We start from the raw sequence: 26,973 nt of genomic DNA, 5'->3' as shown, positions 1-26,973 counted from the left end.
ACTGTGATATGCGCATGTACAATGTGAAGTAAGGTGTGTTAAGTCAAACGCATCATATTGCACTTTTTTTGCTGTTGGATGCAAAAAGAAAAGTCCCATAGTTCTCATTTTTCATGACTAGTTTAAAGGAGAAGTCTGTCTGTTAGAACAACATGTATATTTTTATTTTTCTAACCTATTTAGGAGACAGAGTTTGTTGACATGCAGGCTCCAGATGAGCAAGGAACAGGAGAAAAAAAATGTAAAATTTGAGCTTTGGTTGCAAAAAGAAACACATTAGTTGTATGGAAATGTTTTTGCTCCAGAGAGGATGATGTTGACCAAAAAAGGGACTCCCTCAGCAGTATCTTGCAACTGCTGCCACTGCACAAGGTGATACAATTGTGAGCCAGTGTTAGACCATATGAAAAAGGCTCTAAATGGCCTTTTCCATATATTTTTTAGTTTTTTTTTGTTTTTTATGCAGACAGAATCATCCCAGTCATTGTAGAATGATTAATTCTCTGCAAATAGTAATTTAAGTCATCTTTATCATATTGAAATATTTCCATCCATCCATTATCTATACACCGCTTAATCCTCACTAGGGTCGCGGGGGGGCTGGAGCCTATCCCAGCTGACTCGGGCGAAGGCAGGGGACACCCCAGACAGGTCGCCAGTCTGTCGCAGGGCTACATATATAGACAAACAATCACTCTCACATTCACACCTACGGGCAATTTAGAATAATCAATTAACCTCACCATAGTACCCGGAGAAAACCCACGCATGCACAGGGAGAACATGCAAACTCCATGCAGAAAGATCCCGGGAAAGCCGGGACGCGAACCAGGGATCTTCTCGCTGCAAGGCGAAAGTGCTAACCACTACGCCACTGTGCAGCCCTATTGAAATATTTATTACAGAAAAACAAAATATCACAATTGCAGTTTATTAAATGTCCACCCTCAGATAAAGCCATGTGAAGTTCCACATTGTAAAGGATTCACAAAGACCACAAGCAAACTTGTCAGACACATCTCACACCCTTCTTTGAAATAGGTTTTGACTCCCAACGACTGATTTATCGTGAGTATCTCGAAAATAACGCCTCTCACTTTTTCTTCAAAGGTGGACTTTGTTCGGAGTGTGATGGCAGGGGACCACCTTCGAGAGGAGGAGCACATGGCCCTGGAGACCCTGCTGGCAAATGTGCCTCAGTCACGAACCGTAAAGAGCAACAGTCTGGAGCTCACTCCCTCCAACACCCCCCAGCTCTCCCCAGCTACCACTCCTGCCAACAAGAAGAACAGACTACCCATAGGTACCTTCCTCCACTGCTTCTGAGCCTCAGTCTTCCTGCCACTTTGGATTCTTTTTAATGCTGTGCTCAAAGTGATGCAAGCTCCTGTAAATTCTTGATTTGAGGATCTGAAAGCTATTTTGCTCAATTGAAATATCACAATTTGAGAACTAGAAAATGCAGGCACAATATTTTGCCTAATGAGGAGCAAAATAAACAGAGTTGAATGGTGATAGCTAGCAAAAGCCTGTGTTTTACAGAAAGCTAATGAGCTACTTCTTAGCTTGTTATAAAGATAATTAGCATGGCCTGGATTGAGGCTCAATTACAGAAATGACAACCAATTAAATTACCAAATATAAATGAACTAATTTTAATTGGAATGGATGGAAAAGATGCATAGATTACTTTCATTAGCATTTTCAAGACAAATGATGCTGTAGCAACACCCCTTAATTAGAAACGAACCACTTGTGCTTGCTTCTCTGAAATATGACATTCATATACACAATTTTGACTTGATACTTGAACTACTTTGAAGTCTGAGATATGCTCTGTGTTCTTTCTCCTGCTCCCTACCTTGTCCTTCTTCTTTCCTCCTGTGCTGCCAATGAATGACCAGGACAACACTTAGCCGCTATTACATCCTGGGATCCCACAACCACCACTCTGTCTGCTCACATTCCATTAGTAACCCCTTTTGGTGGGTAGCCAGTCAGTCGTGTTAGAGCTGGAGACAACTTAACCCTTGTATCTGTTGTTTTACCCAGCTACATGTGAGATAACACTCATCAAGCATTAGTCCACGCTGCAAGCTGCACAGTAACCATGCTGCCTCACGCCTGTAACCTAGCACTGCTGTTGTCCGTGTGCCCTCACCATGCCTGCTTTGCCTTGCACAGTCTATTGGCTCATTGGAGCTAAAATGTTTTTCCACTCATTTTGTTTTCTAAGTTTCCCCTTTTTGCTTCCTCACTCAGCGGATTATGGCTTTTCATTACAAGGTAGAGTGGGGAAAAAAATCTGTCTTCCACCCTTCCCCCTGTGCTCCTCACTTGAGTTGTGATTCTAGTTTAGAAGGACTATTTTAACGTCTTGATACAGTGATGGAGATTCTTTGATGGCATAGTTGTGTTCTTAATAGTGACATCTTCTCAGACAGCATTCTTTCTTTGTTCTTTCAATTGTTAATCCACTGTTTTGATGGGAGCATTATTCATAAAAACTTGTTTTAAGGAAACACAATCCAGGATGAGCGTAATGAGATCCCATGTCTTGATTTATTTTATGTAATAGACTTGAGATGATCATGAAGTAAGTACCAAGCATCCCATGCAATTCCAGAACCAGTATTCATTTCTAGTAAATGGAACGAAAGCGTATATATCCAGCACGTTATAGCCGCATAAAATAAAGTGGTTGAAATATGTTAGACCTTCCTTGAAACTGGTGTGACTGTCACATGCTTCTTAAGTGCTTCACTTTATTTGGCCTGACATTTTTATCCAGAAACTATGAAAGCAAGTCATTCAGTATTTCAGTATGCAAAGAGCACCAGATTTTTGTCAGTAATGCTGACTGGTGCCAACAGTGAGCTTGTTATTCTTAGAGCTTGTTGATATTTTTATCTACTACACTTCGATTAATTCTGTAAGCTAGTGTTGCTAAAATAATTAAATTTTTGAATACAATAATTTGTTCATATAGTTTGGCAGATATGCTCTTTTTTTTCCCAGTAACATGACGACCAACGCTGTCTGCGTGCTTTTGTTTGTGCGTGTATCTTGGCAACTTAACCAATTAACTGCTGTACACAGTTCAATCATAACATCATCTTAAGATTTTGAAAAAAAAAAAAATTAACAAAAAGAAAACTCACCTTTTATTTTTGCAACTAACTACTGTCCAGCATCTAGAAATGAGACAAACTCATATTGCATGTCATGCTAGTGTGTAGCTAACTAGAGTTGTTGATTGTTAACATTTTCTTTGTAAGCTGATGAAACCACTGTGACTGCCAGCTCAGTTTGAAGTGAAAATTCTGTAATAAGCAGTCCATAAAGTCATTCTCAGTAATTAAGAATAGTAGTGACATGCAACGCATTGGTATGCCGTGCAGAATGACAGTCTTAATTCCCTGTTTACCAGCTTTGGGCTAGTACAGTTCATTTTCACAAATGCTGTTTTGTTGTTACAATTGTGATTTTAATTTTGAGTTTATTTGTGATATGATATGCAATAATTGGAAAATAATACTGGTTCCATTCCACCCACCAACCAGCAGCTGCTCGCAGCCGTAGCCGTACCAACATTGCCCAGGAGGGGGAGGCAGAGGCCAGCTCCCAAGAGTCTCTGCAGGAACTGATGCCAGAGGAGGTGCTGGTGATTTCATTGGGAACTGGTCCTCAGACTGTCCCTGGGATGATGTCAGAGAATGAGGTAATGTGTTGTGAATTAATGTGCTCATTTGCAGCAGAGATGATGATGTAATAAATTCATTGTCATATTTTTTGCTGGCACTGCAAGTGAGCAGGACTTCTTAAGAGTCTATGTCATGCATTTTACGGTTCTTGTGTGTGCACTTGATAAGAAATCTTGAATCTCATATGAAACTAACTCTGTGATGCAAGTTTATTTGTTGACTGCTGTCTTTGAATGCAGCACTGCCTCGAGCAAGAATGACTCATGTCAAACAAAGTCACAGCCAAACGTAAGTGATGTTTTTCTATGTATGCACTTCCTCCCTACTGCTCTCTAGGTTTTGAACTTGCAGATGGCTGATGGAGCCCAAGGGGATGGTCATGCCGATGATACTAAGCTGCATGGTAAACCAGACAAAACCCTGCGCTTCTCTCTCTGCAGTGACAACTTGGAAGGCATCTCAGAGGGTCAGTCTGAAATCTGATGAAAGATAAAACGAAACCATAGCTACATACAGACTACTGTTATGAGAAAACTTAGATTGTAAACACTGTTTTACTACAGTTAAATGTTTATAGATCACAAGGTTATAACTGGTCTATGCTGAGCTGTTCTGTCATTCAGCTGACTGAATTATTGATTGACTGACCCTTATAACTCAGTAAATGTTTCAATTTCTGCTTTTTTTTTTTTTTTTTTTTTTTTTTTGGAAAACCTCAGGTCCATCCAATCGTTCTAACTCTGTGTCATCTCTGGACCTGGAGGGAGAGTCTGTGTCTGAGCTGGGAGCTGGACCATCAGGGAGCAATGGGGTGGAGGCTCTACAACTATTGGAGCATGAACAGGGTATGTGTGTCTATTTCTGAAGTAGGTTAAAAGTTCACCTAAAAGCTTATTTTACTGAATATACTTTATACTGAAGATGTCAAAACTATAAAAGAATACTTATGGAATTATGTTGTGAACAAAAAAGTGTTAATCTTCAATATTAATCTACACTGTAGAAAATAATGTAAATAAATAAAAAGCATTGAATGAGAAGGCATGTCCAAACTTTTGACTGGTAGCGTACATATGAGTGAATATATATATTTACGTACGGCGATTTTGTAAATAAAAACGGATTGTGTAGTAGAAGAAAGATGAGCAGGCTGAGTCTAACATACGATATGTCTCTTTTAGCCACCACACAGGACAACCTGGATGACAAACTCCGCAAGTTTGAAATCAGAGATATGATGGGCCTGACGGATGATCGGGACATCTCTGAGACGGTCAGTGAAACCTGGAGCACTGATGTGCTTGGCAGTGACTTTGACCCAAATATGGATGAAGATCGGCTGCAGGAAATAGCAGGTGAGGCATGGATTAGTTACCTGTATTTGAAGACGTTCAGTCCTTTGTCCGTAAGCAAATTAATGGATGCACACAGCCCTTTTGAGCTTTGCATATTTTAGTAGATGAATTTGTTGAACAAGGGGACCTTCTGACTGTTTAAGCAGATATAGGGAAATGTCATCACCTTGTGGTGTGTGACTGAAATAGCAACAAAAGGCACATCTTCAGTTCAGCTCCTGTGAAGAAATGAACCACACTTGCATGATGCTTGTGATATGTTCTCTATGAGATTTAATCACATTTACGTAGTGTCCATTATAAGTGTAAATTTACACTGTTACTCAGTGTCAGTGTTTCTACTTATTTTTGATCATAATGTTTATTTTTTTCATTTGCATTGAAGTAAAGTTATGAAATTTGCCTTTTTGTTTTGCAAGTTCTATACTAATACTGTAATGCAATGTCCTGTCTGAATTTTAAATGAGGCGCAGTCTAAGCAATATGTCTGAGTATTTATGTGATTGCATTTTAGGAATTTATTTTTTTTTTTTTTTGTAATTTCATCTTTTGATTCTGAGTTTGTAGGAGCTTGGCAGAAAACATCAGCCAACTTACAGTAAAGCCAATGAATCTTGTTTAGTTTATTTGACAGAAATAGATGTATTTTCCTGTTATCTGACTGTTTGATAAACATAATTCCTGAAGTGTTTCAGCAAATGAAACCCCAACTAACAAGACTGGTTAAAAAGAAAGATTTGCTACATTTATTCTCAAATCTAATCATTGTGTACTCTGGTGATTTTCCTTTGGTGATGACTAAAACCTCCTTTAATGGTGCCAAAAATAACCTCAATGCTGAGGTTTCCTGAAAAATGCTAATTTCATTTCTGTCTTTTTATTTTACTGAAACTGATTCATGAAATTTGTTTAATATGCAATTATCTTCCCTTTCATTGAATATACTGGCAAAGTGGACACTGATCAAAATAGTCTCTTGGGGCAAAACAAATTATTTTTAATGTTAAATAAGCAAGCGATGTCACAGCAATCGTGGCTTATAAGTAGATAATCAGAATGTAATCATAGCTAAAGTCTGCTGATAGGTAAGATAAGCATTTTAAGTGTATTGTTGAGGTTCTGTTGGGCCAAAGCTATTACAGTAAAATACAAGGTTGTAAAAATAACAGGTTCATCTAATGTGAAATTGCTCAGACCCCCATCTACCTGCTCCTCTTGCCTTAGTGGTTTTGGTCACATCCTGCCCATCTCTCTCTCTCTCTCTCTCTCTCCCCCTCTCTCTCTCTGACATTCACTCAGTCCCTGCAGTCTTATTGACCTTGGTTCCTTCTCATTTGCATCCACCATTTTTCATTCTTCGGAATATGGCGTTGGGGGACTTTTCCATCATTAAGTGAATTTACAGCGATTTCCTTATGTGTTTTCTCCAAGGGATTGGGTTATGAGATGCACATTAAATATCCATTAATACCTCATTATCCCACTGATAAGATTACCATGATAATGAGGCAGAAATTCTAATTGTTTCACTTCTTGTTGTGCCACTCATTTAATCATCCACCTGAAAGACAAGTACTGTGCGCCCCTACCTTGAAGACTGTAAACACGGACAGCGGGATAGAGCTCTCCCACTGCCAACGAGAGCCCTGCCCCCGCCAACAGCAGCACACACTGTTGCCTGGGTGCTGGCATGCGTGTGTGCTCATGGCGTGTGTGGGCCATGAAGTGGAAGCATTACGTGCCGGAGGGGTGCATCTACCACAGGTTGAGTTTTTGGTCATGAGCCTTGGACGCCCATTCACCACCTACTAGGTCTTTTCCCCATCCTCCGCATTCTTCCGCCTTGTTAAGCCACGGCTTCCCAAATGGAGATGGAGGGACACTGTGCTGTGGACTTTGTGGGAGGGTGGACAAAGCAGCAATTTGGTTGTGAATAATGCTAGGCTTAATCAACAGCGCAAAGTCATAGCCCTGGAGGCCAAGGCAGGGTGAGATATTACCATTAAACTCCGACCTTTGGCACAGTGGTATATGTGCCTGTGGGTCCCAGCATGAAATGTATGTGACCTCTCTGTGTGCAAATCTCACCGTCTCTGAACCCCCTTCTGCGAGTTGGGGGTTTATTTAATATTTTTGCTTATCTCAGGCCATTTTGCTGTGTTGTTTGAAAGTCAGACCTGAAGGCATAGAGGTGATGGAATCGTTTAATTTTTAATTAAGATGTGCCACATAAAATCAGTACATTAAGTATCATGTAGTGGATGTAGAAAACAATTACTTCATAAATTGATGAGTTGACCTAAAGGAAATAAATTAGTCATTTCAGTCATTCATCAAGCAAAATGGCCAAATATTTGCTGGTTCCAGTTTCTCATGTGAAGGATGTTCACTCTTTGTCTCTCTCTCTCTCTCTTTCTCTGTTTTCAGGGGCAGCAGCAGAGAACATGCTTGGCAGCCTGCTGTGTCTTCCTGGCTCGGGTTCAGTTCTGCTGGACCCCTATGGATCCACCATCTCAGAGACCACAAGTGAGGCCTGGAGCGTGGAGGTCCTGCCCAGCGACTCAGGTGGGGAGCCACATTTATTCTGTTGTTACATTGCTCTTTTGCTTTGGTTATTGTCTTGATTGTTGCATTTCATCTACACAACAACAGTCTCAAATGTGTGTTTAATGCACATGTGTGAGCATTTTTGCATGCATATTTATGTTGCTTCAGTATAGTGGGGGCTGGGACACCAGGTGTGTTTGCACTGCATTCCATACCAAAAATGTGTGCATGCATCTGTCATCATATTTGTGTGCACTTGCCTGTCTTTCAGGGCAAATCTGCCCGTGCCAGTAAAAGGCAGCTTAGGGTTTCCTTAGAGGGACCACCAGGTGTGTTTGCACCTGTGGTAGAGCAGTAGGGAGGGAAGCACAAGGACAGCAGCTGTCCTCAGTCAGTTTACATGGTGTCAGTTCTTTATCTGGCTAGACTTAACATGGTACTGCTTTGAGACCGGTATGTACATTTTTTTTTAAGTGTTATGCCAGTAATCATTCAGGGCCTCAGCTGATATTGTTGTGTTGCTGTTTCAATACAAATGCATTTGTAGAAATTACTGATGATTCTTTGTCTGTTCTCATAAATTGAATGTGCAGACCAAACCTTTTACTAATGAGAGATTACATGCTTGACTCCCCGCTTTTGAAAACCAGTGTTTTGTGAAAATCAGTAGAGAGCTTTATTAGCAGTGTTAAGTGTTTCTTAGAAAAGCTTGGGCCTTATGTTAATTGAAGTAGTACACCATTTCAATATGTGCACTGCAGAAATGACATGCATGAGTGTCTTGATTGCTTTTTGTTCCGTTTGCTGCCCCTGTTCTGCTCGATAATAGCGCGATTGGAGGCTTGCTTCAAGTAGAGTGCTTGTTTCATGGCTAGGCAGCAGAAAACTACACTCTGAAGAGCACTTCACCAACACATTATTACTAACGAGCATGCAAATGAGTACTGCTGTTAGTATGGAGCCTCTGGGTTCGACCCAACAGCTCCATTGGGTAGCCAAAGAATTGGCTATACTAGCTTTATAGTTTGGATTGGCAGTTATGAGACATGATAATGTATGCTTAGTTTGATTTCTTGCATATGTGCACGCTTGGTCTCCCAATAATCGTAATAGTGGAGGTGGTGGAGTTGGAGAATGACCATCATCCATAGCAAACTTCCATGAGTACAGTGGGTTTGGGGTTTTCTTTTAAATGGTATTTTAGCAACCTCTCAAGTGACAAAAGGACTTGAAATGTCACACGTCTTTCTCATGAAGAGAGAAATATTCTTTTCTTTTTTCCCTGTTTGGTTTCCTCTGCAGAAGCCCCAGACCTGAAGCAGGAGGAGCGACTGCAGGAGCTGGAGAGCTGCTCTGGGGTTGGCAGTACCTCAGATGACACTGAGGTCAGAGAAGTCAGCTCGAGGCCCAGCACACCAGGTCTCAGCGTTGTCTCAGGTATAAATATTTACTCCTCCATATTTCCCTCTTTCCCCACCTTCTCGTACATCTACTTCATCTGCCTGTGTTTTCTCTGTTTTTGAGTCTGTTGTCCTTTGTGTCTTTTGGAAAGTCATTAATTGACCTGCACTGTTGAATTCATGTGAAATAACCCTGTTTCTCATTCTCCTTGTTTCTGCATGGAGCGGTCACGTTGCTAGGAGGGTTGTTAATCAGCATAGTAGGGTCGGTGTGAATTTTTCTGTATGACACAGAGGTTAATGCTGGTTGTCATGTCCGTGGGCTCAGGTGGACATGTTATGTTGACGTGCATGAAGTAGTATCCTAGATTAGGAAGCCAGCGGTGACGTTCCTGGCTCAGCTCGCAGGAAAACGTCCCACAGGACCCAGCCGATGGATAGTCTGCTTCTGATGATCACTCTTATCTGTGTCTTTCCCTTTACACATGGGAGCTTACGCTACCAATTTAGAGTTCCCAGTGGGTTCCCATCTGAGAGCGCAAACAGCATAGTCTAAAGAGAAAAATATCCTCTTTTGTTTCAAAACCATTGCACATGCAGGTTTTGTTATTTGGCTGCTGCCAAGCTGAAACATTTCAGTGTAGAGGTGATACTGAGTCGCTTTTGTCCTGAATGTCACCACAACTGTTCCGTTTGCATGTGGGTGCCACAGGGATCAGCGCAACCTCAGAAGATATCCCCAACAAGATCGAGGACCTGAGGTCAGAGTGCAGCTCAGACTTTGGAGGGAAGGACTCGGTGACCAGTCCAGATGGGGAGGAGTCAGGCCACGGTAGGAGAGTGTCACATCCCCACTAAGCTCGTGAAGCCATCAGTCTAGTGTCTATCTGGTCAAAACAGCATCAGCCAGGGCTATCTATCCATGTCACTTCTACAGCTGCCATCAAAGTAAATTGCTGTTTTGCTCTCAAACAGTAACTGTTTCTCAGAGTTGAAGTTAAGGCTAAATATTCTCTGCTATGTTGGCTAGGGAGCCAAATTTGGAGGCCAGCGCGTTATCTTTTTAATTAAATAAATATTTGTTTTTTATAAACAGCAGTGCACATTTTTTTATTAGTCTTTCAGGTCAGTACTGTTAATTGTCTCGTATTCTTCTGTGTTTTTGCAGGAGCACACCATCTGACATCTCCACCTTCGCAGGCCGATTCTTTACTGGCCATGTTTGATCCCCTCTCCTCTGGTGAAGGTAATTTACTCTCCTAGAATGCTCTACAGCCAATGAGAGCTAGAAATGAGTATCATTATATCCCTACCCTAATGTCGTGGAGTCACAGAACAGCTTGAGCTGTGCGAAATTAAACAAAAGAGTGCCCACACCTCTCACCTCAATTAATGGACATGTTGTTATAAGTGCAAGTGAAATGCCACTTCATTCAGCTCATGTAGAATCCCAAATTGTTCCCAGTGGTCTTTGTTCCTGCTATTGTGCATTTTGTTTGTAGTGTAGGTAGAAATATTTGAGAGAAGAATAGTAGTGGTTGTGTGTCTGTGGCAAGGTGAAGGGATGACAGGTTGAGAGACCTCACCCCAGGCTCTTTGGCACTGTCCCCTTGTCCCACTGTGCTCATGGCACGAGGCTGCCATTGGAAGCATTTCAGGAGAGAGTCTACCCTTGGAACAGGTGGCCTACCTACACCTAGGGCTCATCTCCCACCAACATCTCTCTTTAGCACTCTCCCCCACATTTGAGGTGTTTTTTTCCTGCTGATTATTATGTTTAGCAACTACTCTTTAAAAACAGGTGAGGTATTACAGCACTGCCCAACACTATTTCCTAGTAAATCTACATAAAGATTTTCATTAGTATATTTAAAGCTTTAAAAAGCGTTGAGGGTAAATATAGTAAACTTAGTAAAATAAAAATAAACTAAAAGATGGAATAGAATTTAACCTAATACAAAGTGCATAGGGATGCTTGAATATTGTCTAGTTTTATTCAGAAAAAATACATTAATGTTTCATTTTCTGCCTTATTACCTCAGGCTCCTCCACTGGAACAATAGTGAGGCCCAAAGTGCACTACGCCAGGCCCCCTCACCCTCCTCCCGATCCTCCTATCCCTGAAGCCAGTGCCCTGGGGCAGGAGACTCGCCACTCTCTTTTCACGCCCCACTGCTTGGCCCAGGCTGAGCTGGAACACACGAAACAGCGCCACTCCTTCCCTGACAGGCTGGTCCGCAGCCGTAGCTCTGACATCGTGTGCCCAGGGCGCCGGCCCACAAGTGACCCAGGCCTTAACCGACGGGTAGCAGTTGAAGAGCGTGACCCTGCCGGGGCCTTCGCCTTAGGACCATCCTCATCCCCCAGCAAGGACTCCCTGAAAGGAGAGGTAACCAGCTGTAGTAGAGTTCTAGATTAATGTGGTAGACTTTTGTGGTTTTGAGTAATACTCATTAGGAACAGCTTAAAAAATGGTTTCCTAAATAGCGAGATCCAGTTTTTAGTAAACTGCTTGCTAGTGTCCAATTACAATGTGCTGATTTCCATTTGAAGGTTGAGGACAGGAAAGACAGTGATGATGAGAAATCTGATCGCAACAGACCGTGGTGGAAGAAACGTTTTGTGTCAGCCATTCCCAAAGGTAAGGAAACAGGCCACTTGGTCATTTTAAGCTTGCCCTCTTTTCTAAACTGAGAAATGAACTTTTTTTCCCCATTTAAAAGTGATCTGTTTGATTGCAGCACCCCTTTATTTTTTATTGCTGGGTAAAACAAAAAAAAGTTCTCTTAATCACAACTGACAGGAAATATCACACTTTAAAGAGCAGAGCAAAAACCAATTTATAATGTGAGAAAGAGAATGATGATCCATGTTGTCCACTCCATTGCTGATGTTCCAGTTGGAAAATGATGTTTCTTGTTGTTTGAAGTTACTCCAGAGACGTGTCCAGTCCTTTTTCTCTCAGGTCTCACTAGCTGCAGATTTATATAGACTTTTCAAAGCTAATCAGTCATCAGAGGAGCTTTAGCTGTGTAGATTGTATGGCTGTAGCCCTCCCAGCAGTGCTGTCAGCCAGCGGCTAATGGTCATTAGATAGACCTCTCTGTCATCAGCACTGATAGATGACACATCTCGTGTTGCACTTCTACTCTACAACCATCTCTCATACATCTGTCTGGGAAATAATGAGCTGTGCCCACACGGAATGACTGCTTATTACTCTTTGAGATAATGATATTTCTTAAGTAAACATTAAATTGATATTCATAAAATGGAGGACTGTGTGCACATGAAAAAGCCAAGAGGCGTGAAGCCTAAACTGCCAAACCTCTGTAGAGTCCATTGTGTTTGTCCTGTTGCTCTGCATGGTGACGCACAGTCAGTTGTCCCGCAGAGCGGCAGCCTGTGCTTGAAAGGCCAACCCTGTCTGTTGTGTTCCTCACAGTGCTGTATTGGACGGCTGAGAGTGATGTCCCAGGTAATGCTTCCATGCTGTCATCATTGAGCTAGCTTTACTGCTGGAGCCAGCGGCTGCGTGCCATGCTGCTTGGTAGATGCTGCCTTAGAGCTGTAGAGCTGTCATGTGACATGGTGCAGCCTGAGCTCACACGCCTCATCCATGCATCCCGTTTTGTCGCCCCTTTTCTGTTTTTTTGTTACATTATCTTTTCACTGGAGAATAGAGAATATCGATGTAGATCCTTCACCCAGTGTTTCCTGTGTGTGTCACCAAATGAAAGCCTCTGTAACTCTCTTTTGTGTTAATAGGATAAGCATCTGTAGGATTATTTATCTCTATATACACTGAATGTTCATGAGGAGTTACAGGGGACCATGGTGATATTCTGCTATGAACTGAAGCTTTATTTAATTCACCATTTTGTGTTTTTTTTTTTTTTTTTGGCTTCTGCACTAGACTTCTTTGATATCGTGTGATGTTATACATCACACGTTGAGATCTTTCATCTCAATGCACAGCTTAAAAAATACCAAAGGTTTACCAAAGTGGCTGTCAACAGGTGACGCACGAACGGCCTGTCATAAGGTGATAGTGAAAGTGGTGTCACTCCGCCCAAGTCAGGCGGGGTACTTCTCTGTTTGAGAAACTATATTTTACAGAATTGTTTGTATTTTAATGCAGTTTAATTTTTCATGTCTTTCATGGGTGTATATTTGGATTTTTGTGAGCCCTAGGCCAAAGAAAGTTTCCTAGCGTTATGTGACAGATTTGAGTCTTAAATATCTAGTTTCTTCTCCACAGCTCCAATTGCAGCATTTAGGAAAAGGGACAAACAGGAGAAAGATGAGATTGCCCAGGAACGTGTCCCACAAGGTCAGTCCTAGTTTGTTTTTTTAGACAGTTTCCACTATGTTTTGTTTTAAGTTTAATGTAACTTCTTTGTTGGTGGGCGATTTGTCAGATGACCCACTGCCCAGACAGAGCTCGCAAACCCAGGCAGCTGAAGACATCTTGGACAAGTACAGGAACATCAAGAGGACCAGCCCAAGTGATGGAGCCACAGCTGGAGCCTCCTATGATGGTACAGGAGGTCAGGACTAATCTTGCATGCACATTTATGACATACACCTGCAGTTGCCAGAGTGAAGAATTTTCATTTCCTGTTTTTTGTCTACTTTTAAAGATCTTTGTGTTGAGGACAGTGTACATGACTCTCCAAGAGAAGACACTCTTCAAAACATTTCCACAGATGACCTCCCAGACTCGGCCAGCCAGACAGCACAGCAGCATGACTCAAAGTTCTCTTTCAGGTCTCGCATTCACAATTCTGCACAAAACAACATACTCATTTTGAAATGAATTGTTCAACACTTGCAATTTTAACAGCAGTTGTTACTTAGTGAGTGCTGTGGATTAGAATTTGTTTTTGTCTTCTAGTGATGCAAAGAAGAAGTTGAGGTTGGCATTGTGTTCTGCAGACTCAGTTGCTCTTCCCATCATGGCTCCTGCAGCAACAAGGAATGGGCTGCCTGATCACATGGACCCTGAAGGTAGAAGGGAGTTCATAGTGTACCTCTCTTTCACTGACTCAACACTGAACTGAAAAGGCATCACAGCTCTTTGGCTTTTACAATATCTAAAATGGGACTGCAGATAGAAATTAGCTTAAAGCTAACTCTAGTGCAATACATCAAATAGAAACATTTATGTTTAATATTGTACATGACCCTTTTTAAATAAACTGATAATAATAATAATAATAATAATAATAATAATAATAATAATAATAATAATAAAAAAACAGAGGGAAGGTTTTCTCCTAACATTTTTCTTTTTGAAACATTAATATAGTGGAAGTTGTGACTTCATTTAAGGCTTAATCAGTTCATCTGGCACTGACCTGGGCTTGACCTGTGTTAATGCTCCTGTACTGACAAATAAATAGTGATGACATTTGAACTGATTTTGAAAACCTATTCATTTACAACATGTTTAACAACATGTTAGAGAGTGTATTAATCTGGAGCTCTTGTAAAACTTATCTACTAAAGTGTGGTATCTTTGTCACATCTCTCCAGAGGGGGTAAGGTGCATGTCCTCAATGCTGGCAAACTTCCAGCTTGCTGAAAGTGTCCTTAAGCAAGACACCAAATCTGCACCACCTTCACCTTCTGACTCACATTCGAGGGTTTGGGGCAAGGTTGAATAAATGGGGGATGTTGAAAGAGAATTCCCATATGGCGTCAGTGAAATATTACAAGATTTAACCATCATACACATGTAGCCACATAGATAAATACTGGCCCAACATTTTATCAGAAAGATAGAAGAAGCATTCTGATATTTTACAACATGGAGACTTACACTTCCATCTCAGCAATTCTGCTTGTTACCACCTTCACGTCCTAAAGTAGGACAGTAACAGACAGAATCCAGTGTTATCATGTGAAATGATAAACATTAAAACTATACGACATCTTACAGTTAACGCAGCATCAGCTGCATTGTCATGTGGTGGTGAGACTGATTAGATTGCAGCAACCACCCGTTCCTTTGTGAGTAGCGAGCAGTGCTGTTCAACGCTGTCTCCCCCTATTGTCCTCTCTCAGACAATGAGATCGTCTGCTTCCTGAAGGTCCAGCTAGCAGAGGCCATCAACCTTCAGGATAAAAACCAGATGGCACAGATACAAGAGACCACGCGCTGTGTCAGCCGCTTCGATCCACGCACCTGCAGGAAGCTGCTGGCTGCTATTGCAGAGGATTACAGGTAAATCCTGCAGAGATGAGACGAGCTCACTTAGGGAACCCCATGGGTCTTACAGTTTCTTATCTCCTCTCTGTTCAGTACATAACATTTTAAGAAACTGCAATGCTGTTGCTAGTAATAGAGTGGAAATAATGAAATAAAAATTTTTATGTTTGTTTCCTTTAGGAAGCGGGCACCGTACATAGCTTATCTAACCAGGTGTCGCCAGGGCCTGCAGACCTCTCAGGCTCATTTGGAGAGGCTCCTCCAGAGGGTGCTGAGAGACAAGGAGGTGGCGAACCGCTACTTCACCACCGTCTGTGTTCGGCTCCTTCTTGAACATATGGAGTCCAAGATGCTTGACTTCATTAAAGGTATTTCACATTTTCACTTTCAGTGTAACCAAACCCTTGCAGAGTTTATTGACTTGACAACATCTTCCTAACCCTTCTGCCATCTAATTTTCTGCTACTATTGGCATGTTATGTATGATTTACAATAAATGTTACTCCTCAGATACAACAAGTAGTTAAATATGAAATCTGAAAACATTTAGTAAAATCAGTTATGTTACATTACTAAATGTTCTGCCACACCTGTTAGTACAGATGCGTTGTCCTTTTTTAAAAATGTATTTCCAAGTAATTAATATGCCTGCAAGTCTATACAGAACAACGCTTGAAAAATCTGTTGTTGAATCATAGATGTTGTTATCTAGTGCGGGAGGTTAAATGTGTTGCTTCTGTGCTTCCCTCCAGCGTTCCAGGTTTGCACAGCAGCTGATGACAAGACAGCAGCGGTGGAGGATTTTCTGCGCTACTTGTATGGTGCCATGGCCCGTGATGCCATTTGGCAGTATGCAAGTGAAGACCAGCTGCAGGATGCCCAGATGGCTATCGAGCGCAGCGTTATGAACCGCATCTTTAAACTGGCCTTCTACCCCAATCAGGATGGAGATATTCTCAGAGACCAGTGAGTAGCTGTAATGCCAACGGTGCCAAGCAAAGTGCCTCACTCGGCAGTATTGGATTTTTTTACTGTTAGGAGGATTTAAAACTGAAACTATGTGGAGACAGCAGAGAAGTGTTCTTTTATATCTTGGCATATATACCAAATCACTTCAGAGCTTTTGTATTGGTGTTAAAATCCCGTTACTTCTTCAGCATGGGTCACTTCCCATGTTCATGCTTGAGCACAGTGAAATTCCATCATATTGTAGCAAAAATCATTTTTGGACAAGTGTCTTTTATGAACAACATATGAATGTATGGAAATTACAGTTGCTAGTTTGATGCACAGAACTGTTGTATTCAAGTCACTCATTCAAAATATGCTGTGAGTTGAAAGGCATCTTTATATGGCTCAAAACTGTGCATTCCACATGTTTTTGTATTTAATTTAATTTAATTTTAACTGCCAACATTAACTGGGAAGTTCTGTAGCTTAATTTTGCTGTGTTTTCTGTAAAATAGCTAAACTGACTTGATCACTTATTAAAATCCTCAGATGGGCCTTCAGGCTAAACTGATTCATATTTAGGCTGATGTGTGACGCGCTAACAGCTGCATTGTTGGATTGGACAGAATGTGTCGTCTCTGTTGTCATTAATTGAGTTGCTTTTTCGCACACAGACTTTTCCATGAACACATCCAGCGGCTCTCGAAAGTTGTGACAGCAAATCATAAAGCTCTTCAAATCCCAGAGGTATATTCTCAAGCACTTTTCTCTCCCCCGTCATTTCCACGCATTCATGGAGAAGAATGAAATTTATTGGTACTCAAAGCTTCAAAAAGAGTTGTTTAACTTTTGTGTTTGCAGGTTTACCTGAAGGAAGCTCCGTGGCCCTCAGCGCAGTCTGAGATCAGGACCATCAATGCATACAAGACGCCACGAGACAAAGTCCAGTGTATACTGCGTATGTGTTCCACCATCATGAATCTTCTCAGTCTGGCCAATGAAGACTCCGTCCCTGGAGCAGATGACTTTGTCCCTGTACTTGTCTTTGTCCTCATAAGGGTAAGTCTCTTTTTCATCCTTCCTCTTTATTTTTGCTGACATTGAGCTTGTTAGTCAGCTGACAAACCAACTTTCTAAGACTTTGTGCTTTTAGTATCCATCACTTCTTGTCAATGAAGATTAAAAAACAATAACCATCATAAAATCTTTTCACAAAATGAATTGCAATGCACCATAAAGACTGCTACCTGCTAACCTGTGTGCATATATTTTACATATTTACATATTTCTGATTATAATCTGTACGGTGTTGCATGAGGTTCTTTGAGCGGCTAATGTGGGCCCGTCCCCACATCTCCTCCCCTCCAGGCAAACCCGCCCTGCCTGCTGTCCACCGTTCAGTACATCAATAATTTCTACGCCAGCCGGCTGAGTGGGGAGGAGTGCTATTGGTGGATGCAGTTCACCGCGGCGGTGGAATTCATTAAGACCATCGACGATCGCAAGTGAAGCAGAACAGCCACCTGTATGGGCAGACTGCGGGGGAAGGAGCCGGGAGACTGGGAGACTTCCCAACCAACTGCTCCCTCTGCACAGCTTATAAAACCTGGCCCTCAGCCTGCTCTTTATTTGTATAGCTTGTACATAGCCAGAGACGTTGAAAGATTCCAAAATATATATTACTGTACGTATGTGGACAAATCCAGGTTTTAGCCGTGGTGAGAAAAACGGCCTTTGGGAAAAATTGGCAACATATTAACTTAGAACCTGATTTGAATTTTTTCTTTAATCTTTTTGTCTCTTCAGTCAGGTTTCCTTTTGGGGTTTGTGTTAGGAATTTTATATATACACAATTACCTGTGTGACATTAAATCAACATAAAAGATAATCCTATATAAAGGGACCAGACTTCCTTGATGTGATCACTGATCTTTTTTTTTTTCCCCTGGGTGAGAGAGAAGGGCTTCCAATTAAATTACAATATAATGTTCATTAAATGCGTCGTGACGCAGGGATTTACAGTGAGTGATAGTTGCTGATGGGATTTAGTGACTCATAAACACTGAGATCAATTCACATTAACCGTACTACTCATAAGGTTAGTGTATCAAACAGTAGGGCAGCTTATTTCATGAATTGTTTACTTCATCATATTCCCAAACAGGCATCAATTTGGACATAAGGGCCCACATATTTATATGAAATAAAATGTATTTATTTCTGTCATTCTATTTAATGCTTTTGTTTATCTAATTTTTAAAAAATGAGAAAATGCATATCATGCCCATTCAAGATGTCTGAGGCATGTGATGATGTTCTAATAAACTTGCTAGTGTTAGGAAGGCACCTTAGCAGTGAGTAGCCCTTGGGTGGGGATGTGGGGCGATTAACAAATACAGGGTCAACTCGTGCACAGAGGAGAGGTGGCATTCATGGAAATATTGAAAATAGTGCCTTTGATGTGGGGCGCACTGTACAGGTAGTTATTTTTAATTTCTTTTTCTTTTTTCTAACTCAGCATAGGCATTATTCCCCCCTAAAACACACACACACCTACACACACACCTACACACACACACACACACACACACACAGACATGCACACTCCAATGGGCCAACTACGTCTCACTGAGAAACCTTCCCTCATTGCAGGAACATGAGCATCACCACATCACTGATTGTCATGGCTCAGTCCCTTTAATGCACTTGAGTTTGAACAAATGTCCCCTTTGGTATTCTAGATCCTACCTCAGAGTTGAAACCAATGAGCCTGATATCAGTCTGAACACAGAAGCTGTCCTGCATTGGTTGACAACAGAGTACTGGATCATTTTTGCACTGGTTTTTAAAACGGTAAAACAGCGAGGGGAACGGAGGAGGAGTTGATATTGACCTGCTGTGATGCTTGTTGTGGTCACCTCACCTTTAATTAACACAAGCCTTTGTTAGCTAAAGAAATAATCATTTTAGTTTCTAATCTAATACCTGAGAATAGAAAACTATTGGATATTGGCTCTCTACCTCCTCATAAGTTCAAGAAAGGGACTCGTGTTTATGTGCACTTATATTTCTTTTTCTTTTTTCAATTAGACGTACTGTGATATCCCAGTGTCATTGTATCTTTCCAATTATAGAAGCATGTCTTTAATTATCCAGAAATGACTAAAAGTCCTTTTTCTCTTGAAATCCTCTGCTTCATTTTTGCGCACAGATGTGCCACATGTATTATAGTTTTCAATAATCCATTACTTTTCACGGTAAATGACCTGACAGCACAATACACAGTAGGACAGAAGAGCAAATAATCAACACTATTGACTTGTTACTGACTTGCAGTTTATGTTAAAAATGGTTGGTGTATTATGTGAGCGTGTTTTCTTCTTCTTTTTTTTCTGTCTAGTGAGTGTGTGTGAGATGCTTGTGTGACTGGTTGACCCTCTGCCTCCTCTTGCATGAAGTCATTGAATGGTCTGTACATTCTCAATCATGATAAACTGTAGAATAGGATTACTATCTGCCACAGGCCAGTAATTGAACCTGCAAGAGGATGCAAAGCTTCCTCTTTGTGTCCGTGATACTTGCATATCAGAACTCAATGATTTATTTTGCACAAAATAGATGTCTTTTCCTGGAAAATTTGACAGGGAGCAGTGCATTTTTGAAGTGTCATTTACTTTTGGCCTTTATAGTCATCTAACATAAACACAGTGTGATTTGAATAGAATTTGAGTAGCAAAGTTAAGCACCTGACTGTTACTCTTTCAAGCTGATGAGCAGTCGTATTTATGGGCAACATCACAAATGCATTTTTTTTATATTTGTCTACAGTAGCACAGGGTTCCTAAGTGTGTGTGCAGTGCACTTCCTTGCAGAGTCGGTGTAATCAATTTGATGAGAAAACCATGCACTGGAAAATCAAGTTGCAGGTTGCATCTATACTAATTAGGTTTACGTGATGTCACTTTAATTGGAAATACATACTGCACGAATCTGATGAAATTATTTGGACCTGGCTTGTGTTTCAGTGTTTCCTCAGATGGCAGACCGTAGCAGCTGCCAGTGACCCACCCCTCTCCCGAAGTACTGATCAAAAGGCCAAATTATTTCCACTAAAAACACACGCGATTGTGTCTGCAACTGTAATTTTAGCCTTGATTGTATGCAAACCGCTGGGCAGTGGTGTGGAGTGAGCAGGCTAAAGAGCTGCTCTGCTCTTCAAAAGCTTTACTGCTCTGCTCCCTGTACAATTGAGGTGAGAGGCAGAGCAGATTAAAAAAAAAAGTTTTACATCTTGCATCTAATTTTAAATTTAATTGTAAGCTTGCACAACTATGACATGCGGGGAAAGCCGGTTTGTCTTTACTGTGATTAATGCATTATGTAATTCTTTAAAAATAATAAAAGAAGCAGAAGTTTTTTTTTTCTTTCCTTCTGTGCCTCTTCAGACGTCATACACACTACTGTACATCAACAGTCGTGTTTCATTGTGTTGTGGCTTCTCGGACGGTTGTAGGTGTATCTGGTCGGCAGTTCACACAATAGGAGAGAAGGTAAGAAAATTTATGCACGGAATATAATTGTTAGTGGGGGCAGTGGAGCAGCATCATCCAATCTAGCAGCCACAAATAGCAACCTCTCAGCAAACATTTCATTACTGCTGACAAGTGTTTCGGTGGATTGTAATTGGAGATATCCCCCCATCTAAAAGCCCTCCTTACTTCACCGATTGCCTTCACTAATACTCATCTTTTTTTCATCATAAACTTCTTCATGGGGTGCTTTGTGTCCCCTGATGATATCTCGCAATTGTTAATTTAAATTCAAATTTTGGTGTGTGAAGTTAATTAGTTGCATAAGCCAATGGCTAGATAGGCCAGATTTAGAGATTGGATTTTTTTGACTATGTGGTACTTAGCTGATTTGAGATACAAGTCGACTTGGTTTGGTTTTGTATTAAACTCCTCCACGTGCTGTATTTTTGTTGGCGAATACTTTTTGAAGCTCTGTGAATTACTCTAAATTGGTATCAGTGTAGTGGGGTTTGTTTTTAGAGGTGATGGCGATGGATGAAGAAGAATTTTTTGTTGAGTTTTGTATTGTTGTCATTGTTTTGCTTGAAGACTTTAGCAGGCCTGAGGTTTCACCCAGATGGCTGTAGGATAACAGATGATCAGTCCAGCGGGGCTCATGCATGACTTCACCCATTGGTCTGGTACTTCCTGACTGTAGGGGGAACTGTGGCATAGGGCCTCCCGCCTCACCATCAGACAGTGATCTCATGAAATCACACAAATTCCTCTAAGACCGACTCCCCAGAGGATTGTGTGGGAACACGGGGTAAACATGTTCACTTAACTTGACACTGAAACATTGAGAAGCCTCATACAACTCACAGTAACTGCAGGTTTGTTCATGAAAAGAATGAAGCTGAGCATTTACCAGTGTGAGGAGGGTGTGGATTTTACAGTGAAACAATTGATGAAGTGCTGGAAATTAATTTCTGATTATTAAATTCAAAATATATAGATGCCTAAAATCAATCGATAGAAACACAGTAATCTTAGAGTAGAGAGAATAAAATAAAATACAATGAGATGACTGAAGGTGTAATACTGTAGGGACAAAAAGATACAGGCTACTGCTATCTCAGTAGAGCATTGCCTGTAATCATAGGTGTAGATTTCTATGGGGATCCAGAGGAATATATCCCCCTTAACAAATAGAACATACACATTTATTCCTCCTGCAACAATGCCTTGACAATATATCAATTAGATGATATGTATGATAGTTTCTGAATGTGCAGAAACTTTTGAACATGAGCAGGAATCTTGCTGTAATGCACAGAAGTACTGGATTTTATAAACTAATTCAAATTACCATTGAATTGGTGCCTCGTGCATTTATTACTTTCCCAAATGAAAGACACAAAAGTGGACTGAAGACTGTTGATTTAGCACAGATAATATTTAATGCACAATAAACATTAAACAGGAATTTTGTTGAATTAACCGTTTTTTCTTATTGTTTTTTTTTTTTTATAAAATTTTTTGTTAATTTCAAATTATTTAAATCTAAAATAAATAGTTTTATTTTCAGATCATTTTAAAACTCGCAAACATTACTTGTCTAATTTTGGACTTTGAATTTGAGTTGAATTATTCTTTAGCTGAAAGCTAATTACCTCATTAAATAATGCCTTAAAAAAATGAAACTGAAACCTAACAGACTTCTGACCTTCCACTGTTTAAAAATTAAAACTCTCCTGGGAAGCTTGTTTTGTAGCTTAAAGAACCCTTTCACAGTGACAACTTGCTATGTGGTGTTTGAAATGTGTTGTTACTCTACATAATGATAAAAACAGAGCAAACCATGAGGAAGCTCAGTGTTGATTTCAGTCCTTTTGCCTTTTCACCTACAATGTCTTATAAATTGGATTCATGACTTGCAGCTAATAGTTGTTCATGTCAAACAAAGAGCTGACTCCTTAAATTCAGAAAATATAAAGGGAAACAAAGTCTGTCTGTAACAATTGTCCAAGAGGCTGCACTGTTGATTCAATTAATTATCTTTAGTTGATTGAACTTGTTCAGTTAACTCTGCTAATTTTACATTTCAAAACTAATGAGAGGACACTGAAATAATTATCAGCCTAAGTTCAGTTAACTCATTCTTGTAAAGGAGCAGGAGAACTTCTGTTTCTAAGTTGAAGAACCTTAAATAAAAAGGATAAATATTGAAAGCAGAATGCCAGAGAGCTCTAATGCATTTTATTTCTCTGCATTCATTTGAATTCTGACTTGGCACTTGAATTTAGTGTTGAATGAAACCATTTCCACCATGAAGTGATGCAGAAAAGCATGCACAAATGATTCCTGAAAATTAATTAGAACGTCAACACATGAAGAGTGTGACTCCCTGAAGCTTAATGTGACCCCCACATCGTTCAAAAAGAATCTACGCCCCTGTAGGAAATATTACTGATTTCAGCTTCATTCCAAGAACACTCCTACAGCATGTAGTCCACAATGCTGGGTAGATTCATATCAGCTATATAAAACTGTGACCATGTTACCTGCAAGAAAACACAGCGAGGAGCCTGACCCCTGTCTGTCTGTCTGTCTGTCTGTCCGCCCATCCCTCCACAGCAGCAGCATGTTGTACCCTCAGTGTCCTGCAGATGGCAGACGCACCATTCACCACGACGCTCTGCAGATCTGATCTGAGAGCAGCTCAGACAAAGAACACCACGGGGCACGACGGCTTGACATTTAAAACCAGTGGGACCTGCCGTCTGGAACTGGATCTGTTTGGTTTATTATGGATCTTTGTTTATAAAAAAAAAAAAAAAAAAAAAAAAAAAAAAGAATATTTTTTGCTATAGTAGAAACTCAATCCCAGCTCAATGGTCAAGAAAATACAAAAGAACTCAACTGATGCTTTAGTTGCATTGTAAGAAATCCTGCTGTTGTGCAAAGTTCCTGATGGTATTTTCCAGGATGAGAGAGAAGTATCTCCATGAGACATCTCATCACGCCCTGTTTTCACCTCTCACGTTCCATACTGCACATCTTGTTGGACTAATCTGCTGCTGGTGGAAGGAAATCTTCACTGAGGACAAAACAAACAACACAAGGCAGCAGCACGTCAATTAAATTAAGTGTGAGGTTGAGGAGCAGGGGAGGAAGAAGGGATGAGGGTGATGGGGGGGTGAGGGGGGGTGCCTAAATGAACAAAATGTCAAATACACATATTAAAACTTAAATGAAATAGCCGCGAGGATGGAGGCAGACGAGAAGATTAAAACTCAAAGGGATACCAAGTCTCTGTGCCCTGAGGTGGTGATACTGAAAGAGATGCAAATAGTAAAAGTGAGAACCGTTCTCTGTAATAATTTCTGCCTAAACTACAGAGACAAAGAGTTGAGAAGGAGATTTGTGTCTTGTAACAAATAATATAATAGCTCTGCTTCATTATAAGGTTGCTGCAGAGAGTCAATATAAAGCCACGGAAATACAGCAAACGCAAACACTAATAAGCTGCACCATCATTCCACAAGTACAGATATGTGAACTATTGCATCCCCCTGCATTTTTAGAGTGGCTCTTTTATTTCTTGCCTGAAACGGTAGACACGGGGATGAATTACATTCCCCATGTTTTTCTTTACTACTCCCCATAAAGGGTATCAATTAGGCAAAGGTGCCAGTTACAGTGGCGCTTCTGAGGCTACGGCTCCTTCCCTATATTTTGCTTATATCATTAGAAAAAGAACAATTTCCACAGGCTCGGCTAATCACCTCTGAGAGAAAGAGTGGGTGGTGACATCAAATTGAACCGTGGAACAGGAATTAGATGCACTTAGCCATCACATGTTAATGGCAGCAATCAACAGCCAATTACCCGGCGTACTTGAGTACCTTGACAAGTGCAGGTGTACCCTACAACTAACACAGGCCTCTTTCGCGCATTTCCATAAATTCGACAGTAAACTCCCTCTCTGATTGAGCATGCATTGAGGTTGCAATTAAGCAATATTGTTAGGGAAGTGTCAAGTGTGGATCATGAGGAAAAAATCCCTTAAGGGCAATAATAACACGCATTTTATCTGGATGCATGTAAATCAATAAAGCTGTGATTTGTTTATATTAAAATGTCCTTTCTTGTTATTGCCCTTAGAGAAATGCACATGCTGCTTATGCTGATTTGAACATTTTGTAAATCAGCGCTCAGAGATTTGTTGGCAGGGTGCAGTTTCTATTTTATTTTTTATGCGCAACTGGACAGTGCAGTGGTGTCACCGCCTGGCACGGCCTTCATTGTGAACATGATCTGGGCTGAAGATCTGCTGCTGATGCTGACGATCTCTGTCACTGGGGTGGATTTCAGGGCTCAGCTCTGGCTGCTGCCCTGACAAGTCCCGGAAAACACACGCACACATACGCACTCACACATGCATGCATTAGATAAACACATCAGCTCTGCACACACTGTGAGGCCAGCGTCCCGGCATGACCCACTTTGATTATTCTGTCCTTAAGCAACAGGTGATGGGCTTCCCCGGATGTCATCTGTGTCGTTGGCCTCTGTTCAGAGACAGCATTCAGGACCCAGGGAGAGCTGGCTGGCAACATGCCCGATATACAAGTGAGCTGTCCTATCATTGACATCAAGTAAGCCGAAGATGTCATGTCTTCATCTTGTGAGAGTTCAATCCCCCTTTCAGGATGGATCAAGCTCTCTGTCGCTGGAGAGAGGCTGTGCAGATAAGTGTAGCGGGTCATACTTCCTCCCGGGAATGTGTGGAAAACAACCCCTGGGATACAGGCGTGCTTAATAACGAACGCTTTATTGGTGATCACAAAGCTGTATATTGCACCAGCTTGGCTGTATCTTAAATCTGCAAAAAACACAGCATAATGGAGAGGTAAAGTGTGCATTTTATTGTACAGATTTGCCATTTCTGAGCATCCAGGCACAGATATGTGCTCTGTATGAGCCCCGCATGGCCTGATATTTAGGCGAGAGTCCATCTGGTGGATCTCTCTGTAAGCTGCAGCAGTGCCGATATCAGCAGCTGGTGGACAGACTCCACCTCAGACTCCGGAAAGGTTACCAAGATGTAGGAAAGAGACATTTAGGAAATGTGTGGAGACGTATCAGTAGCATGAAAACATATCTGGAAGCAACAATACTGCAACAGGAAACTCAGTGTTACATGAGCAAAATTGAAAGAGAAAAAATGTGAAAAAAATGTTAAAATCTTTTTATTATTTCACGTCTGTAGTCTCATTTCAATAATGAACAGCTGAAGACTAATAGCACAGTCCTCACATGAGGATAACATGTTTTATAATATTCTATATATTACAATATGACCATTGACAGTCCATTAGCTTTTAAGAATGACCTGATCTTTCTCTCCTCCTTCTCCCTCTTTTGTTTGCCCTCAAGCTGCTTGACTTGTTCTACTTGACTCCTGAACCATTTTAATATCAGGCTGCCATGGGTTTCCTTCCTGTAAGCCAGTGTCTTCATATTTCTGTTTCTGCCCTACCAGACCGAGAGATAAAAACTGGAGTACTAAGCATGCTGCTGGTATCCTCTCCCAGTGTGTATTAAAAGAGCTAGTGACCCTGTTAATGGCCCTTTTAAACACCGCAGAGAGTTAGCAGGGAGCACACATATTGAGAAAATACATTGGATTCATCTGATGGTGATATTTCTGTAAATACATAAAGAAACCTCCGTGCTTTCTGTGCATTTGATAAAATTCAACAATGACATTTGAGTCCAGAACACTGCAACATTTTCATCGCACAAATTTATAATGTAACGTCATTAATTTTATCGGCGTTCGAAAAATCGAAGAAACCAATAGAATCCAGCGTGCCAGTTCAGTTTTGTTTAGTGCTAAATACAACAGCTAGTTAACAGTTCATATTAATCACTTTTGAAATGACATCAATAAAGCAGTCCAACGGAAAAATGGCAATTAAGCATTTATTGGCCCAACGTGATCCGTGTTGTCAGAGGTCATGTGCAGACATCGCTGGCAGGGTGTGCGGGTCTGAATGCACATACGGTTTGTGTGCTTGTGCATGTTAAATATGGCCCAACTTTTATCTTTATGACAAACAGCCTCTATAAAGGATGCAGCCTGTCTCAGTGCAGCAAACCTCTTACGTGCCGTCTCTCTGTCACCAGCACTTCATTGCTTACTCACAGAGGAGTCCACAATGCTATATATTAATTAAGGGCTTCAGAAACAATAATGGTGACAATAAAGACAGTCCTCCCTCT

The 26,973-nt window shown here is 40.9% G+C and overlaps 1 protein-coding gene across 8 annotated transcripts in view; it reads left to right on the top strand.

The window, feature by feature from the left end:
• gapvd1 (GTPase activating protein and VPS9 domains 1) overlaps nt 1-20,588 on the top strand; it is a 29,691-nt gene extending 9,103 nt beyond the window's left edge. The window contains exons 7-30 of one of the 8 annotated variants that reach the window (XM_055011545.1): nt 1,111-1,303; nt 1,905-1,985; nt 2,263-2,286; nt 3,567-3,721; nt 4,041-4,170; nt 4,424-4,549; nt 4,886-5,059; nt 7,487-7,624; nt 8,909-9,043; nt 9,719-9,838; nt 10,175-10,252; nt 11,049-11,395; nt 11,560-11,647; nt 12,452-12,484; nt 13,268-13,339; nt 13,428-13,547; nt 13,650-13,776; nt 13,904-14,016; nt 15,076-15,235; nt 15,401-15,588; nt 15,973-16,186; nt 16,846-16,918; nt 17,033-17,230; nt 17,540-20,588. In XM_055011545.1, the coding sequence (XP_054867520.1) occupies nt 1,111-1,303; nt 1,905-1,985; nt 2,263-2,286; nt 3,567-3,721; nt 4,041-4,170; nt 4,424-4,549; nt 4,886-5,059; nt 7,487-7,624; nt 8,909-9,043; nt 9,719-9,838; nt 10,175-10,252; nt 11,049-11,395; nt 11,560-11,647; nt 12,452-12,484; nt 13,268-13,339; nt 13,428-13,547; nt 13,650-13,776; nt 13,904-14,016; nt 15,076-15,235; nt 15,401-15,588; nt 15,973-16,186; nt 16,846-16,918; nt 17,033-17,230; nt 17,540-17,680 (3,228 nt within the window). In that variant the 3' untranslated portion in view covers nt 17,681-20,588. Of the gene's footprint in view, nt 1-1,110; nt 1,304-1,904; nt 1,986-2,262; nt 2,287-3,563; nt 3,722-4,040; nt 4,171-4,423; nt 4,550-4,885; nt 5,060-7,486; nt 7,625-8,908; nt 9,044-9,718; nt 9,839-10,174; nt 10,253-11,048; nt 11,396-11,559; nt 11,648-12,451; nt 12,485-13,267; nt 13,340-13,427; nt 13,557-13,649; nt 13,777-13,903; nt 14,017-15,075; nt 15,236-15,400; nt 15,589-15,972; nt 16,187-16,845; nt 16,919-17,032; nt 17,231-17,539 lie in introns of all 8 variants that reach the window. The other 7 variants (XM_055011544.1, XM_055011547.1, XM_055011546.1 and 4 more) reach the window with 7 other exon arrangements.
• Nucleotides 20,589-26,973: the final 6,385 nt, after the last annotated feature.

This window comes from Amphiprion ocellaris, chromosome 6 (genome assembly GCF_022539595.1).
Source record: "Amphiprion ocellaris isolate individual 3 ecotype Okinawa chromosome 6, ASM2253959v1, whole genome shotgun sequence".
Taxonomy (NCBI): Eukaryota; Metazoa; Chordata; class Actinopteri; family Pomacentridae; genus Amphiprion; species Amphiprion ocellaris.
The sequence above is the reverse complement of the archived record's forward strand: the minus strand, read 5'-3'. Positions and strand labels throughout refer to the sequence as shown.